At 56.8% G+C, this 18,649-nt stretch overlaps 6 protein-coding genes across 6 annotated transcripts; 3 read left to right on the plus strand and 3 right to left on the minus strand.

Moving 5' to 3' along the window:
* Positions 1–37: 37 nt before the first annotated feature.
* On the minus strand, positions 38–945 carry JN550_013039 (uncharacterized protein; the record flags this gene model as incomplete). Its single annotated transcript, XM_049311582.1, has 2 exons — positions 38–529; positions 607–945. 2 exons carry the CDS (start codon positions 943–945, stop codon positions 38–40), a joined length of 831 nt encoding a protein of 276 aa, XP_049164966.1.
* Positions 946–5,481: 4,536 nt separating this feature from the next.
* Positions 5,482–7,100, minus strand: JN550_013040 (uncharacterized protein; the record flags this gene model as incomplete). The annotated part of the gene is made up of 6 exons (XM_049311584.1): positions 5,482–5,734; positions 5,789–6,256; positions 6,331–6,468; positions 6,536–6,623; positions 6,721–6,837; positions 7,028–7,100. The coding sequence occupies 6 exons, from the start codon at positions 7,098–7,100 to the stop codon at positions 5,482–5,484; spliced, it is 1,137 nt and encodes a 378-aa protein (XP_049164967.1).
* Positions 7,101–9,574: 2,474 nt separating this feature from the next.
* On the plus strand, positions 9,575–10,873 carry JN550_013041 (uncharacterized protein; the record flags this gene model as incomplete). The annotated part of the gene is made up of 2 exons (XM_049311585.1): positions 9,575–9,683; positions 9,795–10,873. 2 exons carry the CDS (start codon positions 9,575–9,577, stop codon positions 10,871–10,873), a joined length of 1,188 nt encoding a protein of 395 aa, XP_049164968.1.
* A 241-nt stretch (positions 10,874–11,114) lies between these two features.
* Positions 11,115–12,173, minus strand: JN550_013042 (uncharacterized protein; the record flags this gene model as incomplete). The annotated part of the gene is made up of 1 exon (XM_049311586.1): positions 11,115–12,173. The coding sequence occupies one exon, from the start codon at positions 12,171–12,173 to the stop codon at positions 11,115–11,117; it is 1,059 nt and encodes a 352-aa protein (XP_049164969.1).
* A 987-nt stretch (positions 12,174–13,160) lies between these two features.
* JN550_013043 (uncharacterized protein) lies at positions 13,161–15,076 on the plus strand (the record flags this gene model as incomplete). Its single annotated transcript, XM_049311587.1, has 6 exons — positions 13,161–13,323; positions 13,407–13,562; positions 13,628–14,010; positions 14,071–14,164; positions 14,217–14,851; positions 14,930–15,076. 6 exons carry the CDS (start codon positions 13,161–13,163, stop codon positions 15,074–15,076), a joined length of 1,578 nt encoding a protein of 525 aa, XP_049164970.1.
* Positions 15,077–15,821: 745 nt separating this feature from the next.
* On the plus strand, positions 15,822–18,355 carry JN550_013044 (uncharacterized protein; the record flags this gene model as incomplete). The annotated part of the gene is made up of 2 exons (XM_049311588.1): positions 15,822–17,778; positions 17,829–18,355. The coding sequence occupies 2 exons, from the start codon at positions 15,822–15,824 to the stop codon at positions 18,353–18,355; spliced, it is 2,484 nt and encodes an 827-aa protein (XP_049164971.1).
* Between the last annotated feature and the right edge of the window lie 294 nt (positions 18,356–18,649).

The raw sequence follows: 18,649 nt of genomic DNA on the forward strand, positions 1-18,649 counted from the left end.
TTCTTGCCTCTTTTCCCAACACTACTCAAGAGCCCTCCTAGTTGTTGTTCTGGCTGTTCAGGATGCGCAGAATCGCCAAGAACAGGTTGAGGATGTCCAGGTACAGGCTGATGGCAGCGGCGATCTCCTCCTCGACGTGATGGTGGCGAATGACCATCTGGGTGTCCACCAGAATGTAGGCCGAGAAGATGAGGGCGGCCAGTCCACCGTAGATCAGCTCCCCGGTGCTTCCGTGCGGGAGGAAGAAGGACATGAAGCTGAACAGGACCAGGCCCCAGAGGGCGCCGAACAGGTAGGGCATCCAAGAGGTGAAGTCATACTTGGTCTGGCAGGCGAACAGGGTCAAAAAGACAAAGATGCCGCCCGTCAAGACCACGGCGTTGAGCACGATCGATGTCTGGTAGAAGGAGACGATGACGGAGACGGAGTAGGCCTCGAGCAGGGTGAAGCCGGACAGGAAGAGTAGGTTCGTGGGGTACGACTTGCGCTTCCAGTAGGTCAGGAGCATGAAACCGATGGCGCCGAACAGCTGCGTGCACACATGTTAGCAGAGGGCTCTCTCGTGAACAGGAAGCGTGGGCACAGGCAGGTAGGCGAAGAACGTACAGAAACGTAGACCAGAGCTGGGTGCGACTGGATCCAGGACTTGTAGCTGTCGCTCCAGAAGCTGAGGCCGCTGACGATGGCCGTCACGATCAGCTGGGCCGTGAGGATGGTGTAGACCTTGCGGATGAACTGGTTCCGGATGTCGACGGTGGCCTCGGCCACGGAGCCGCCGAACTTGAAGTCGTCGGGGACGTTGTCCTCGCTGCTTCGCGCCTCGCCGCTGAAGAGACGATCTGTGTCGTTGGAGCTCTCGGCCTGGTAGGACGGAGGGGCCTGCGACCAGGTACCCTCCTCCGGGTCCTGCGTCGGCGCAGCCTGGTACTTGGCGGTTGCGGCCATTTCTGCGATGATGGCGTCGAGTCCCGGTTGATGGCAGATGATGGAGAGAGCGAAATCGATGGACGCTGCTGCCGTTCTAGGTTGCAGAGGGGGAAGATGAAAGGACACGGAGGCAGAGTACAGCTCGAGGATCACTGTACACACAACGCGCGGGGAGCCTGAAGGAAGCTTCGAGGCTGTGGTGGTAGTGGTGTCATACAGGCGGGAATCGCGCTGACTGCATCAGCAGAGGCCCTGTGACCCCTGCACGTGCAGCGTCAGGTCGCGAGGTTTACTGCGCCGTGATTGGTGCGCACTCAGCGTGGTCGCCACATGTGGCGGTGGCTCCCGCTTGGGTAAAGCAATAGAGAAGGGCAAACAGACAAATGGACCACCAGTCGCAAGTGTAAGGAAGGGAGGGCTTGATTCAAGTGCTTAACACCAACATATATCACGACCAAATCTGTTTAAATCGCTTAAAACAGGCCGTTTGACTGAAAATACGTGTGAGTCACGTTGCTGTGGCACAGAACGGTGATGAATGACTGTAACATTGGCTGAATAACATCAGAGAACATGGCCACTATCTGTGGGTGCATTATAGGAACACTGTCTTCAACCCCAGACTCACCTGAGATTTGGCAAATGATGGTCAGTTACTAGTGGTATAGTATGGCGATTTTTGATTTTTTTTTCTTTTTAGATATTTTACGTATGGTAGAATGTTTGTACTGTGGTCCATCAAAATCATTGGACAGTATTGGTCCATCGAGGTAGGGGTGCTTTCGGGATGTCACAACACTTGTCGCTGAGACTTGCAATATCTACTTGATATGCGAGATGTCTCGTGATCCTTCTCTTCGATTCTTGTTGTTCTATGACAAGGATGAGGTGTCAACAGTGCCTTCGAATTTCTTCAGAGCTAATTATTTCATTTCACACCTTCCTCTCAATGTTCTACAGGAGGCTCGCCATATCAAGGTTGCACGGCGTTGTCTGTGTGTTGAAATCTTACTATTCACCTCTCCCGTCAATTTCTGCGGAGGATATACTGCGCAGGATATCTTGTTCCTAGACCATCCTCCCTCTCTCTTCTCTTAGTTCGATTGGTTATGTCAGTGGACAAATGGGGTCGGGGAGTTGGGTGGCCCTGATATGCTCTCTCACCGTACTGGAAGGTTCAAACATGTATACATAGGATGACCATTCCTGCGAGGCGTATCTCATCTGTTGCTGTTGTGTACAAGACTAACCGAGTTCACGTTTTGGAAAGTTCTTCCCCTAAAGCATTGTTCATGCCGATGGACACCTGGCTGTCTCTATCTGCGCAATCGTAGTTGGACCTCTACTGGAACTTGACTGCTGTCATATTAGAGCTACTCGTAGAGAGATCTCTATGATGCTAAACCGTACGCAGCAGTGTATCACTTGCGTTAATTAGTTCGTGAACTGATACGATCCACCGTTGATGCTCTGTATGCAACCCTCAAACAGAATTCTTGGATAATGTACTAGCTTAGGTTGTTAGCAAATGCATCTTGGCAATTTCTGGAGCTGCGGAATTGTCGCTTTTCTGCAAAGATATCAGTAATGACTATATCACGTTAGTTGTCTGGGTCAACAGGATTTGACTGCTCTATATCATCATTGCCACCCGTGGTTGAAAACTAGTTTGTGCCTGTTTTAAGCCCCGAGTTTTCGTGTCATTAGCATAGATGAAACCAAGTAGTCTTTTTTCCTTGATGGCGGTCTTGATCATGTTACCGGTAGGATGTTGCGTCTGACATTCATGGTCAGCGAAGCAGTCAGTGGGACACGCCATACAACGATCATTGTCAAAGGTGACGATACTATGGTGTCCTTACGATTGAATCTCAGGCTGGAGACTTGGCTGGATCTCGATTGACGACCACTAAGTAGAGGCATTGCCCACAGGTAGAGTTACACTTCCGCCTTGCTGGCAAAGGGGTTGTGAGGTCAGGTATAATTCATCAAGAGACTGAATCTTGTCCCCTTTCAAGGAAGAGGGACAAGATGGGGATTATATAGCGGATACTGTTCGGTATCTCACCGGACTTTCTATAAACCTATTGCACTGCCGTGACACTTGCAAAGGAGAACGATAGAAACATTTACACCTGGCACTTGCTTAGAAGAGGAGGCCGGGGGATTTGTTAAATATATAAACTCTAAGTAAAGGACTGTTGGCTTTAGAATATATCTTTAGGCCGTGCGATCTCAGGCTTCCTATAATACAGATTCTTCTTTCAGCAAACTGGATGAACCGTAATGCTTAAGAGTCAGCGGATCGTTGACCATGCCTAACAACCATTCGTGGTCAAGACTCGTGAAATGTAGTGTCACAGAGAAGTGCAGTGATGATCCTGGTCAGGCCGAGATCATTAAAAGACGAACCAACCATGCGTGCATTTCGGTCATTTGCGTCTCCCTGTGAGAGCTAAAATCGCAGTGAAACAGCCCCCAAAATGTTGTTTCTGAGACCAGAAGAGACAGGCCCCCTATTCTGATGGAAATGCATGGCGGGAATCCAAGGGTAAATAATGAAAGGGATCCTCGCGAATGAGACGCATATCATGCGGTCAAAGTAATCCGCCTCATCCCCGTTCGCGACGTTTCTACCCACAGGACCAAGAGCCTTGTACCGACAAGCACGGGTCTCATTGGCAATACGTATATTCCACTGCGAGGACGCGACTAAATGCACAGTCTGATATTCTTCGGGCATCCTCATGGGGTTCGATGTTGCAGTGCATATGCAGACATCCCGCTGGTGGCCAAAATAAGCAACCTCACAATAGATTCCAATACAACGGATGCAGGTCACGTGCGTAATTAAATAGTAGATGAGCTGATCGACCATCTTCGTACCCCTCGTGAGGGTTAAAATTGCAGTGCAGAGCCTCGGGCGTTGACCAAGTCAGCGTTCCTTCGAAACCTGTCCTAAACAGGCAATTCTGTACAGAGCTCACCGAATGAAATACTGGCAAGTGGACGGCGGCCTGGCCCTCTACGTTTCCCTCATGGCAAACATGACCTCGCAAGAGTCATGATTGCACGAAGCCAGCAGCTTCCGAGTCACCTGAGGAGCAGCCCTTGATTGACCAATTCGTAGGCCCGGTGAATGAGATAAAGAAATCTCGTGCACAGTCTGGTCCATGACGTCCCCCTCGTGGCGGTTAAAATTGCAGTGAAAATCGAGCTCACCGCCAGTCCTACAGCGCCACAGCTTCAAACTCGACCTAAATAGGCAATCCCATGCAATCCTATTTGTCAGACACAACGAGAACACCATATCTGAACATTGAAAAATCTGTGTTTATCGGGCAATGATGCCTAATTTCGACTTGGACGATTCACAAGCCTCTTTTACTACGCTGGGGTGCCGCTGGACAATATCGACAGGGCGAGGTCCTCATCTCTGCCAGTGTCAACCTGTATAGTTTGAAACAGACTACGACAATAAGACGAACAAACTCTCGACCTACCTTTCGTTCACCAGCGCTACCGCGCGTAAAACCCCAAGATCACACTTCATATATAGCAGACAGACGACAGTTATCCAGACCCCACACTTGCGTAAATATGCCATCTTCGCTCTTCGAGCCTCGGGCTCTCCCTTCCAATGGCAAAATGGAGCTCCAGTACATCACTCCTCTCACGCCGTCTCCACCTGGTGAGAAAAGGGAATACGATGATATTATACGGTGTTACTTAGTAGAACACGATAGGGGATTAGTGCATTGCTCCACTTGGGAAACTAGGTATACCATACTTAGAATCATCAGGTCCCATTCCCGGCCACCGGAGCTCCGGTTCTGCGGGTTGCATTTGGAAGCGTGAGCCTTCGAAGACAAGTCCCAGCAACCAGGTTCCACAGAATGCAGGAATAATTTGCCTCGCGCGGACTCAAGTGTACATGTCAAGTTTATAAAACGGGAAGACCATGAAAGAACCGATAAACGTCGAGTAGTCACTATCAATCTTGCGCACCCTCAAGAGAGCATTTTCAATATTTGCATTAGAAGGCCACTAGTACTAGGAAAGCTCTCGGCGTCGTTTTTAAAAAAAAAGTAGAATAAAGGGGGATTGTTGTTAGGTAGTCAAGTAAAAGAGACAAGTCGACAACTCGCAAAAAAAGTACTACATCAATCAAGCTCGGTGGCGCGCACACCCGTCGCTTGCAAAGTCGTCATCAATAAGTAGGCCTGATATGGTGTGGTCGGCTCATATCAAGATTGGGAATCCATAGTTCAGTGGGCCATCCGCATCCTCCGCCACGTTCATGGTTCGTTCGCTCTCCCCCTTGAGCCTCTGGGTGGGAATGGCCTCGACCAGACAGTCTATCCACATACCCATCTACCATCCGCATCTCATTACTGAACCCCTTTTCTCGTGAAGGATGTATAACGTCTTACATTCCGGGTGAGCATATGCCGGTAATAAAGGTGGGGATATCAAGACATCCAACGCCCGCAGCCCGTACTTTTGTCTGGCCACCATTACACCAGAAGTCGTAAGAAAACAGACGCGTCGCATTTAGGCCTCGTGCTCGCCGTTGGCCTCGGGGTTCGGCGACTGAGCGGCAGCGTGGGCCGACTGCTCGCGCTGCATGCGGGCCTCGATCTCGCGGAGCTGGGACTCGCGGGCCAGCAGCTCCTGTCGCTTCTCGTTGATCTCGCGCTGGACCTTGATCTCGATCTCGCGCAGCTTCTCCTCTTCGCGGCGGAGCTGCTCCTCCTTGAGGCGGACGGACTGCGATGCCAGGTCTTCGGGGTTCATAGACGAGTCACTGCGGAAAGTTAGTTGATTTCTCGGCCGAGGTCCATGATGGGAATACACGTACACTCCAGCACCACCCTCGACGCTCTTGCTGAGCTTCTCGGTACGGTAGTTCTCGTACAGGAAGTCGTGGGTAATCTCCTTCAAGTCGGCAAGATGGCTGTGCAGCAGGGCGGAACGAATGGCGAGGAAATCCGAGTGGCGGGGGTTATCAACCTCGACAACACCCCAGGGGTACTGGCGGGCGCGGACAGTGCGGCCACCAATCTCGACGACGTCCTCGGAACCAACAATGGCAAAGGGCATGAGGCCTCTCAGCTCGGCGTTCTCCTCGACGGTGTCCTCATCGTCCTCCTCGATGTCGTAAGGGAAGTTGTAGACGGGGATGCGGTAGTGCTCAATGTCCTCCATGACCAGCTTCTTGGACTCGGCAAGCTCGTGGGGGGTGAGCGAGTCAGCTCTGCCAATGACGGGAATGACGTTGACGCGGGGAGCGAGGCGCTTCATAAGCTCGATGTCGAGTTCGCGGAGACTGCAGCGTGTGTGCACTGTGGTTAGTTCCTATCGTGCTGAGCTGGACGTGCACGGGTGGTGTGTTAGACGTACCCATGACCAGTCGGGGTGATGAAGTAGAGCATGGCGTGGACACGGTTGTCCCTGAATCTGGGGTTACGCTTGATACGCGACTCCTCGGCCAGAATATCATCGTATTGTCTCTCGAGGTAGCCAACAATCTCCGAGAAGCTGCAGGACTGCGGTCAGCCAAGACTGTAATGCACATGTACGTCTCGAGCAGCGAACGGAAAATTACCTCGCTTCATTGTCGATCTGGTCACCGAAGCCGGGAGTGTCGACGATAGTCAGGGAGATACGGGTGCCCTCCTCGTCCAACTCGAGCTCTGTGACGGGTCATGTTAGCGGCAATCGGTGTGCATGGTCACGGCATGATGCCGGTGAACATCGTGGCAGGGAGACCATATGACTGGCGACACATACCGACTGTGATGGGCTTGATCTTGACACCGTCCTCGACGTGGGCGGCGCTGGCATCGTCCGAGTCCTTGTGGGTGAGGACGTCCTTTCCGCAGAGGGTGTTGACGAAGGTCGTTCTACCTGCAGAGGGGGAGCGGATGAATTAGCATGTTGCCGAATGCGGATGCGAGCCCGCGCCAGGGACAGCTGCCAACAGTGCGAGCGCATGCCATGCCACGAGGCAGGAGCAAGCAGGCAGGGTCGAAATATATCGCGAGGCTGGCGCCGCGGGCAGGAGACGGCACGGCTAGGAGATGCGGTGTGTATGTACCTGTTCCTGAGGCACCGCAGACCATCAGACAGAACTGAATTCCCTTCTTCACGTTCTTCTTGCGGCGGATCATCTTCTGTGGAGGCATCGAGCCGGGTCAGCCACTGGTGGAGGAGGAGGAGGAGGAGCACGGGGAACCAGGACGGTGGACGGCGGACGCGACGAGATGGAATGGGGGAGGATGGACAACGATGTCTCGACACGAGAAGGTGGTTCCGACTGGCGACAAGACTCGCGGACAGACGCGGACAGACGAATCAATTGGGTTGGTTTGGAGGAGAGCAGCAGCAGCAGCAGCTCGGGATGGAGGAAAGGGGACGATGCTCGCCCGCCCGCCAGATTGCATCTGTGCTTGGGCTTGGGCTTGGGGGCAGATGGGGCCTCATAAACATACGGCTGGGGAAGACATATTAGGCTATGCTTTTCTCGGTCTCAGTGTCGGGTTCGCAAAGGGGGGTTCGACTGCGTAGCGGGCTGGCGCAATGGGCGATCTCGGGCAACCGAAACGAAGGGGTTGCGTGGACGGAGACGGAGACGGGGACGTGGGCGTTGCGGTGAGGTGGAACGGCGGCGGAGGGATGGGGGAGGAAAAAAGAATGTGACGATGCAGATGTTCGTCCAAAAGCGGTGATGTCTCTGCGAAGGGGGTATCTCAAAAAAAAGGGGACCTCTCGCTTTTGCTGGCGTGTCGGGTTGGTTGGTCGGTCGGTCGGGGATGGTTGGTCAACTTCTGGTTAAGCTGGGTTCCAGGTTGGCAGAGGGGGGGAGAGAGAGGGAGAGACACAGCCTGCCTGGCTGGTGAGCTGGGGGCTTCTGGCTAGGCTTGGGGGCTTCGGGGGGGCCAAGGGGCGGGTCGTCCCTGGGCTCTCAGGTACCACAAGTTCACGACCAACCTCTGGGTGCTGCTGGGCTAGGTCGCCGTTTCTGCTAATTTCACCACACAAAAATTGGGCCAGCTGCAGCTGCCGGGCGAGCGAGAGAACACGGCCCCTGTTCGCTGTCAGCGGGCAATTGCACTGGACCGGGCCCTGTAGCTACCGCCTGTGCATGTCCTGTCTTGCTTGCTTGCTTCCAGGTTGCTTGCCCGTCGTGTCCGCTGATGGACTGCCCCGGTGGTGGCAGGTAACGCCCGTCCGCGGCCAGGGGTCCTCTAATTGGCCCACTACGGTGGTAGCTCGCAGTTTGAGCTGGCATCCATGATATTTGGCTGCAGTGCACTGATCGGGATTGCGCCAATGCTCCCCTGCCAATTCGACTTCTCCACAAACACCCATCCGCCAATTCAGGGGTAGCATCAGTGGGCCCGACGTCCAAATGAGCATCTGCTCATATCACCGCCAATCCTTTCGTGGAGTAATTGCGATTAGTGCTGGCTGCACACCAGTTCCGAGTTCTGCGTTCTGAGTCTTGATAGCTCCGACTGATTGTACACAGCAGCAAGTGCCTCTCAGGTTTCGAAGCACGGGAACTTCCTTCCCATGCCAATCGAGCAGCCAAGGCATGCCCAGGCGTCGTTATTGTACTTGGCCTCTCTGCTCGGGCATAACTACACTGAAAGCGATGGACTGCACGGAGTACAGATCTGCGTTTTAGAGTGCCGAATCAGGCCAGGCAAGCGCGCAAGCTAGCCGGAGCCACTGTCGTTTGGCAACTTCAAGTGTACCACGGTACCTGGGTGGGTAATATCGCACTTGCACAGCAAGAGAATGAACGGCCGGCTGGCTCCAGCCTTGCATATACATATACGTACACATACCATAGTATAGCAAGATTAGCACCGAGTATACATGTGTGAATGCAACTTGCTATCGCCTGCCTCGGACTAGATAGCCACGCACTTGCGTAGTGTCGACCCCAATCGTCCAAGACCTCTTCTCCTGGCCGGCCCGTCGAATGAAAGCCCACGGTACTTGCACCTGGTCCGTGCATGCATTGCATCGTCCCACGGACAGCTCATAGCCTAGCGACCCGGCCAGATGTCCAGAGTTGCAGCTGACCGGTGACTGGCTGGCTGTGGCTGTCGCTATCCGATATGCAGCCTACTGAATGTGAGGCACTCACTCACTCGTCTACCCAAACCTCATCCTCAGAGTTCCTGTCCTGAATGGATCCGCCCGGCGCCCTCTTGACATGACATGATATCGTCCGCGCCTCGTATATAGCCCACCGCAAAAAAAAGGCGGCCTCTCTCATCTCACACGCGCGGAACCCAGGATCCCCGCAGGCATGAGTGAGGTGACTTGATTCTTCGAGATCCGGCCCGCCCTCACCACTTATAGACCCTTCTCTCGCCTTCGGGTCACGACTATACATACACACGATCACCCACCGGCGAGCTTGATCGTATTTTCTGGAACAGACCCCCGGGGGCAAATCATCTTTTCAAAAATTGCCAAAGCAGCTCCTTCACACTACGCCATGACCTGACCGAACTACGCATTCACTGCAACTCATTTCATCTGATATAACCCGAGCTCGCAGCTCGCAGCTCATGAGACATCACATAGCCAACTTGGCCCCAGGTTCGAGCGAGCATCAGACAGCAACATGAACACCCGGCCCCCCATAGAGGCTCCCAACGAGCCGGCTGTCCTGTCGGTCGCCTTCAACCATGACGCCAGCCGCTTCTCCGTCGGGCTCAACACGGGCTTCTGCAGTATGCTCCATCCCCTCCCTTCCCTTCTCTCCCCCATGACCCCCGAGATCCATGGCAACAAAAGAAAGAAAGACATAAAAGTCCACGCACACTGACGCAACACCCTCGTAGTCTTCCAGACCTCGACGTGCCAGCTGCAGACGAGGCGCGACTTCAACGCCGGCCTGGCGCTGGTGCAGATGATGGGCATGTCCAACTACCTGGCGCTGGTGGGCGGGGGGCGGTCGCCCAAGTTCCCGCAGAACAAGGTCATCATCTGGGACGACAGCAAGGCCAAGGTGGCGCTGGAGATCACGACGCTGACGGCGGTGCGCGGCGTGCAGCTGACGCGGGCCCGCGTCGCCGTCGTGCTGCAGAACTCGGTGCGCGTCTACGCCTTCGAGAAGCAGCCCAAGCCGCTGGCCAAGTACGAGACGGCCGACAACCTGGCCGGCCTGTGCGCCCTCAGCGACCGCTGGCTCGTCTTCCCGGGCCGCACCCCGGGCCAGGTCCAGGTCGTCGACCTGGCCACCGACAACGTCAGCATCATCCCCGCCCACGCCTCGCGCCTGGCCGCCCTGCAGCTCAGCGCCGACGGCGAGCTGCTGGCCACGGCCAGCGAGAAGGGCACCATCGTGCGCATCTTCTCCACCGCCAGCTGCGCCCGCGTCGCCGAGCGCCGCCGCGGCAGCGAGTTCGCCCAGATCTACTCGCTGCGCTTCAGCCCCGGCGGCTCCATGCTGGCCTGCACCAGCGCCAAGGGCAGCCTGCACATCTTCGACGTGTCGTCGCCCGGCCGGGGCGGCGCGTCCCGGTCCGCCTCGCCGCCGCGCTCGCCGGGCGTAGGGGTTACGGGGGCGGCCGGGGCCGGATCGGGAGGCGTCGCCGCCGCCGCCGCCGCCGACGCCACGAACAAATGGGGGTTCCTGTCCAGCCTGCCGTTCGGGCCGTTCTCGGATGTGTACTCGTTCACATCGGCGAGGTTCGAGGCCGGCGACGAACCCATGGCCGGCTCGGCGGCGAACGAGGGGCAAGCCGTGCTGGGGACGACGCGGCCGATCAAGGGGGTGATCGGGTGGATCGACGACAGCAGTCTGATTGTCGTCGGCGCCGGCCGGGATGCGCGGTGGGAGAAGTTCGTGCTCGCCACGGGGGACGAGGGCCAGAGGGTGCTGGTCCGAGAGGGTTGGAAACGGTACCTTGGAAATTAGGGTCCCGGCACTTCTCCTTTTTGCACGCGGCGTCTCACTTTAGAGCATGAGGATACGAAACCATGGAGTTCAGGAGTATAGGGGGGTAATTCGGCATGGCTTTCCACGGCGGCAACGGGCCAAGGGCAAGCTACTTTTGTTTTCCAGTAAATCACAGGGGCAAAGCGATGCGGACTGTCAAAGGCTAGATAGATGGGGTATCTTCCCACGAATCCACGCTCTCAATTCCTAAAAGAACCTCTTACCTACGGCTGTCTCGATGTGAACGTGGCGACTTGCTTCTCGACCTCTTGCGGTCTCGGCGGTCTCTGTCATCCGGGTTGTAATCTCGCTCCCTGCGGCGCTCCCGTCGCCTCTCGTGGTCCTCACTGCCGTCGTGGTCCCTCCGACGATCCTTCTCCCGCCGCCGCTCCCCGTCCCCATCGTCGTCGCGCCGCCTCCGGTCGCGCTCTCGGTCCCTATCCCGGTGCCTTTCTCTGTCCTTATCCCGGGCTGCGGCTTCGGGCGTCGCCTCTTTCCGCCGGTCGTCAGCGACGGGCGTCTCGTCTCGCCTGGATCTCCTAGGCCGGTCTCTGTCGCGGCCCTCGTCGCCGTCGGCGTCGTCCCTGCGCGGCCGGTGGCCGCGGTGGTGCCGATGGCTGTGGTGGTGGTGGTGGTGCCTGTGCTTCTTCTCCCTGCGCTCCTCCTTCCTCAGCGCGTCCTCGACCTCCTTCTTCTTCTCCTCGATCAGGAACGCCTTCATGGGGTCGTCGTCGTCGTGGTCCTGCATCAGCAGGGCCAGCTCGCGCTCCTCCTTGAGCATGGGACGGCGGGCCCTGCGCTGCTCCTCGTCGTCCTTGTCCCTGTCGTCGCCGTCGGCCTCGGTGTCGCTCTCGCTCTTCTCGCCGCGGTCCCGGCGCTCGCGGCGGCGCATGTCGTCCCAGCCGACGCGGAACTCGGAGTCGTCCTCGTCGTCGCGGCTCTTGTAGCGGGCGTGGTCGACGCGGACGAGGCGGCCGGCGACCTCGGCGCCGCCCAGGTTGTCGACGGCCAGGTCGCAGCTGCGCTGGTCCTCGTACTTGAGCCAGCCGAAGCCGCGGCTCTTGCCCGTCTCCTTGTCGCGGGCCAGCTTGAGGAAGGTGGGCTCGCCGAACTGGCTGAAGATGGTCAGCACGTCGCCCTCGGACATGTCGAAGGGCAGGCCGCCGAAGTTGACAAAGGCCGTGTCGCGGTAGTCGGCGTGCCACGAGGCGTTGGGGTCGTGGATGCCGGCCTCGAGCTCGCGGCGGTTGAGTGCCTGGATCTGGCGGATCTGGTTCATCCTGGCGGGCTACGGGCTGCCTGGTCGTGTTGCTGCTCTCTTGCTGGGGTATTGTTCTCGTCGTCGTTCCTACAAGGTGTCGAGGAGCATGATGAGGCAAACAAGACTCAAACGGCTCTATGCTGGTCGCTCGGTGCAGGGTAGCCTGTCGCCAGTATCAGAGCAGCAGAGTGATGAGGGTTGTGGCTACGAGGCGAGAAGGCTGACGTTGGCAGCTCTCCCCAGGTCCAGCGGCTGCAAGGCTGCGGAAAAGCGCATGGTGACGTCTAGCTAGCGCGCCCAGTCAACGCGCCCTTATCCTTGAGCTTGGAGGCTTTTCTCCCTTCTCTCTTCAGCAGCCTCGCCCCGCCAAATGCGGTATAGGCGGCTCGCTGGAGCTACTATGTAGTGCACAGCGCTGGAATGAGCCAATTACACTGGGGAAGCACTGGGCTGACGCCCTCAGGGCTGCTCTAGGCCGCCCGGCGCCAGGTGCTGCATGTGGTCAAGCTCCCCCCCCCAGGGACGCCCGACACCAGAGGTCCACGGTCCACTGTCCACGGTTCAGGGGCCCCTGAGCACTGGCTGGGCTGTGAGATCAGCGGCATGAACGAGATGAATGCCGCCAAAGAATGGGACTTTCTGAAACGAAACATTCTGACTACGTACCTTTGGCTAGCCTTTCTTCACTGCTGCATTCCGTTTGCCTGTGACATCTCCAACACGTCCGATCTAGTCCCCTGCTCGAAATTAAGGAAAGGCCCATCCGTGATCCCTTGTCGCTAGTCCGGGTCTGTTGCATCCAATACCGCTGGAGCTCCAGGATCGCTCAAAGCTGAGCCCCAAAACACCTTGCCCATCCGACCGCCGGTACACGCGCGTGCTGCTTCCTGCGTCCTGCGTCCCACGGTCTGGCATTAGCACGCAGCTCGAGAACGCGCCGCTGGAGTTGCACGAGACACCAACAGCCCAGCTGCTGGCGATGCTGCCAGCAGACAAGTCCCAACCATGACGGCCAACGCGAACCGCTACTCGACCTATACCAATACCTCGGTTGGCTCCGGTCCGGACAGCAGCAAGAATGAAGAGAAGAAGAAGGACATGTGGAGCTCCATGCTCGACAATGTCGCCAGTGCCAAGCGGTTGCCGGAGAAGAACCTGCTCGTCTTTGGTAAGCCTTGCCCATTCCTCGCGGTGCTCAGCATGGAGCGCCGTGTCTAGCAGCCGGGCCACGCTTCTGACCGCGACCAACAGGAGGGACTGTAGAGTCGCAGCGGGAGTTCTTCGAGGCCCTGTCGAGCAACGAGTCCAGGCGGAACTTGGACCGAGCCAAGGACAAGACGGCCCCGATCGCCAACAGTTACGCCCTGGGATACACCTACTACGACCTGCTAGACGCCGACCAAGACGGTACGTCACCGTCCCTCCCCAGAAGGAGGCGACCTCTGCCGCACCTAGCTAACCTACTACCGCAGATATCCTGGCCCGCGTCTCGCTCTACCTGCTCTCGAATCCTTCTCCCTCGTTCACATCTCTGATCAAACCTCTCCTGACGCCGCAATCGATCAAGGACACGTTGTTGGTCGTGCTGCTCGACTGGTCCCAGCCCTGGGCATGGATGCGCCAACTGCGGGAATGGATCCTCCTGATACGGTCTGTAATAGCCTCGTTAAGTCTCGAGTGCAAGGATGAGATGGAGGAGAACATGATGAGGTGGAGGGATAGGGGCCGAGGAGGAAGCTCTGTCAACCTGGACGGAACCGAGGCCATCAGCACCGAGGGCAACGTTGCCTTGCCCGTAGGACAGGGCGAATGGGACGAGATTCTGGGACTGCCACTGTGCGTCGTCTGCCAAAACGTATGTTCTTCCCCCCTCCCTCGTAACCTCCCTGCTAGAGCACATGCTGATGCGCAACAGGCCGAGAAGATGGATTACCTGGAAAAGTCCCAGAGCTGGAAGGAGGAGCAGTTTGACCTGGTACTCCAGTATCTCCGGACTGTCCTCTTGAAGCGTGAGTCCTTCAACAAAGCCGAAATTATTGCTCGATGCTGAATCGTGACCAGATGGCGCTTCTCTGATTTACACAAGCCCAACATTAGACACACCTCTTCAGAGTCTGGTGCACGCCAGTCTGGGTATCCATTCGCTTCTGAAACGCGCCCCTCTGAAGCACAACGTGATCGACAGGGACAAGATTGTGGTCCCTCCCAACTGGGACTCGACGAGCAAGATCATGGTTCTGCGGGATGGGTTCGACGTGAACACAGTGGGTGAGGGTTGGAGCATTGATATAGACCAGGACTTCCCCATGCCGTCCAAGTCAAACGGTGTGAACGGCGCCGACGGCTCGATACCCAACCCAGACACGGCCTCGGAGGGTGGTGTAGAAGACCCCGAAGGCTCAGCAGTCGTCCTCTACGAATCTCAAGTGAAGGACTCCAGCCTCGATTCCTTGCAACTTGCGCAGCAGAAGCAGGATACAACTAGACTCGAGGTACAGGGCGCCAACGTCCAGGAGTTTCTTGCCACGCTCGTCCCTCGTATCGAGCAGGAGAAGAAGGTCGACGAGGAGGATGGCAAGGAGTTTGCTCAACAGGGTAGCGGGACGGACGAGGTCATCAGCGACCACATCGGACCGGTGCAGTTCAACATGGGCGGCATTCAAGTCGACGCTGACGATATGGTACAGCGGCTTAAGGTGAGTTTGCGCCCCGTGTCTCTCTATGAGTGGGCCGTAGTCTCTGCGGAAGAATGATGGATCTAACGAGTTTCACAGGACCGCCAAGCATACAGCCAGACCCCGGAACCCGCTGCGACAGAGGAGGAGGACGACCGCGACCCAAAGAAGCCTGTGGACACAGAGAGGCTGGCTCAGTTCTTCGGCAACCTCATGAACAGGAAACCCACCGCTGCGGGCAAGTAAAGATCGGGCAAATATGGTCTAGCACCAAAAGCCAGCGATGCTAGGGAGCCCCCACGCGTGGAAATTTTCATCTGTAGTATTACACTCTCAAGAATGCTGTGCCGAATCTCGACTCTCGCGAGAGCCGTGCGGACAAAGCCAGCCGGCACCGAGGAGACATTCAGAGGACGTAGGTGTCGATTCAGGGTAGGAGATGTCGAGGGTGTCACTGTGGCACTGCTGCGGCTGCTTTGTGACAGAGACTGTAGATTAGATACCCCAATGTCACGGTAATGAGTTTTTGAATTACGCGTCCGTCCCCGGCAACCGTTTTAGCATTCCATTGCAGATAAGTCAGAGCATCCCAAGGTATCTTTTTCCCAGGCGAGAAGGCAGCGCTAGAACAACCTTGAACAGGATCTCCACGGGCTCGGATGCGGCCGGCCGGGGGACCTCGAGTGGCTTGACGTCTCACATGCCGGGAACCCCACCATTTCTTAGGATTTCATTAGTTTATCGCAACGACATGGCAAATGTGGGGAGAGACGTGCCGATTGCGATAGGATAACCTAGGGCGTCACTGGCACTGGAGCGCAACTCAGTCGGTTGACTAAGAAGGTAGCTGCTGCTCGCCCGCTCGCCCGCTTGCCCGCCGATCGCCAAAACTCTTCCTTGGCTTCTCTCTCCTCCGAAAGCCTTGGGCTACCGCTATGCATATCTAGCGACACCGACAGAGGCCCTATACTCCCGAAAGAAGCTTGCGAAGATGATGTCGGCACAGTTGCAGGAGTCGGGTGCCCCGGCCCAGGATCCCCATGCCTCTGGGAATCCTCCGTCGTCAGCATCGTCAGCAACAGCAACAGCAACAGCAGCAGCAGCAGCAGCAGCGCCAGCACGGCCGTCGGCCCTGCAGAACATGGCCGCCTCCGGCAAGAGCCCGTACGTCCAGTCGCAGAGGGACAGCCCGATCCGATGGCAGCTGTACGGCCAGGAGGCCATCGACCGGGCCAAGACCGAGAACAAGCTCATCTTCCTCCACATCGGCTACAGCGCCTCCCACTACTGCCACCTCACGATCCAGGAGTCCTTCTCGAACCCCCACGTCGTCGAGCTCCTGAACGAGAGCTTCGTCCCCGTCATCGTCGACCGCGACGAGCGGCCCGACCTCGACAGCATCTACGTACACTACGTCCAGGCCCTCACTAGCGCCGCCGGTCACCCCATCACCGCCTTCCTGACGCCCGAGCTCGAGCCCGTCTTTGGCGGCTCGTACTTCCCGCCCCCGGGGTCTCATCATGTTGTCCCCGAGACGGGCGAGGAGATTGCCGACCTGCTCGTGGTCCTCAACAAGACCAAGTCGGCATGGGAGACCTCGGAGGCCCAGACCCGGGCCAGTGGAAGACAAGCCGTGGGCGAGCTGCGCACCATGATAGGCGAGGGTACGCTCGGCCCCCAGGATCAGTCCTTCAAGTCGGCCGGCCTGCCCAACATCACCGAGGGCCGCCCGGAAGCCGTGGCCGCTGGCGAGGTTGATCTGGATCAGCTCGAGGAGGCCTACTCCCACATCTCCCGGACCTTTGACAAGACCAACGGAGGCTTCTTGCACATGCCTCGAGGGGCTCCTCCCAACTTTCTGTCGGGCAACTTCCCGCTGGAGCAGGTGGCGGAAGCCTACGACTTGATCAAAAATACCGCCAAGTTCATCACACCTGCGAAGCTCTCGTTTCTGCTGCGAGCCTCCCAGTTTCCGGGCTTCGTCGTCGACATCATTGGTGGCGATCTGAGTACCAGCTGTGTCGATTTTGCGCTGGACACCCTTTACCACATTGCCGACGGCGCCATCCACGACCACCTAGGGGGTGGCTTTCATCACTACTCGGTTACCTGGGACTGGTCGGTGCCTACTTTCGAAAAGATGCTGTCGGACAATGCGTTGGCTCTGGGTCTCTATCTAGATGCTTGGCTGCTTAAGGGCGCTCCTCGAGATGGACTGCTTGCCAAGACTGTGCTCGAGCTGGCTGATTACCTCACGTCGTCCCCAGTTTTGCTGGAAGGTGGCGGTTTTGCGACGAGTGAGGCAGCCGACTCCTGCAACAGAAGAGGAGATAACACCCTTCGCCATGGGGCGTACTACCTGTGGACGAGGAAGGAGTTCGATACCGTTATTGGCAACGAGCAAGAGAGCTCCGTGGCCGCAGCTTACTGGAGCGTCAAGGAACACGGAAACATTGCCAACGACCAAGACCCTAACGACGAGTATCTGAACCAAAATGTTCTCCGGGTCGTCAAGAACACTGCCGAACTGGCTAGCCAGTTCAAGATCTCAGAGTCAGAAGTTGTCAAGTTGGTTGACTCTGCCAAGCAAAAGCTGATGACGCATCGCGAGAAAGAGCGACCTCGACCAGCCCTAGATACTAAAGTAATCACAGCCTACAATGCCATGGCAATTGGGTCGCTTGCTCGGACATACGCGGCTTGCAGGTCCATTGGGGGAATTGGCAGGACGGATGAGTATCTGGCCGCTGCAGTCAAGACAGCCGCCCTTATCAAGGACAAACTCTGGGACAAGGAGGCCAAGGTCTTATACCGCGTGTACCACGGCGATGGCCGTGGTGCGACCCAGGCCTTTGCAGAGGATTATGCATTCCTTATTGATGGCTTATTGGAGCTGTACGAAGTCACCGGGGAAGAAACCTGGCTTGAATGGGCCGATGAATTACAATGTGAGTTTCCTTGATCAATCAACTTGCAGGTATTAGCTAACTCGCCGAAGCGATTCAAATCACCAAGTTCTACGATCATGCCTACTATCCCAACGATGGAAGCAAAGCAAGGAGCGGCGCTTTCTATCGAACGGCCGAGGGCGAAGCCAACGTCCTCCTACGCGTCAAGGACGCCATGGACTCGGTCCAGCCTTCTGAGAACGCTGTCTCAGCAGCGAATCTGTTCCGCCTCGGGTCTCTGCTTGACGATGAGCGCTACACCCAGCTCGCCGTGGAGACAGTAAATGCGTTTGAGGCAGAGATGTTACAATACCCATACCTCTTCCCTGGCCTACTGACATCGGTGGTCGCCTGGAAGCTTGGCGTCCAGAGCTCAGTGGTAATGGGCGGGAGCGAAGTCGATGCCAAGAGCTACTTCCTGGCCCCCAGAGGTGGCCTACGCACGCTGCTTCACTACAAGCCCCAGAGCATCCTGCGGAAAGGTGGCGACAAGCGGACGAAGCTCACAGAGCAGCTCAGCAAACTTTCGCCCGGGCTATACTCCGTAGAGGACGATGGCTTGAAGCTGACTCCGTAGGAGGAGACTCGATTCGACGGTTGTTTTATTGCATGACACTCGGAGTTCGCGGGACAATTGGTGGCAGATCCAGAGCGGTGATGATACCATTACGGGTGGAGGTGGCGTTTTGTTAGAGCAGTGTTTCGACGGCAGTTGCATAGGGGGTCAACATAGAAACCATTGACTGTTCATAGCATCTCCTGGTGACCCACACCAAACGAACACAATCTACCTGCTTTATCTCTGCGTTGTGACCGTTTCAGCTCGAAGGTGCGATACTGAGTGCGTTAGCATCACCCCTACTTCATGTAT

Source organism: Neoarthrinium moseri, assembly GCF_022829205.1.
Source record: "Neoarthrinium moseri strain CBS 164.80 chromosome Unknown scaffold102_Wmoseri_CBS_16480, whole genome shotgun sequence".
NCBI lineage: Eukaryota > Fungi > Ascomycota > Sordariomycetes > Amphisphaeriales > Apiosporaceae > Neoarthrinium > Neoarthrinium moseri.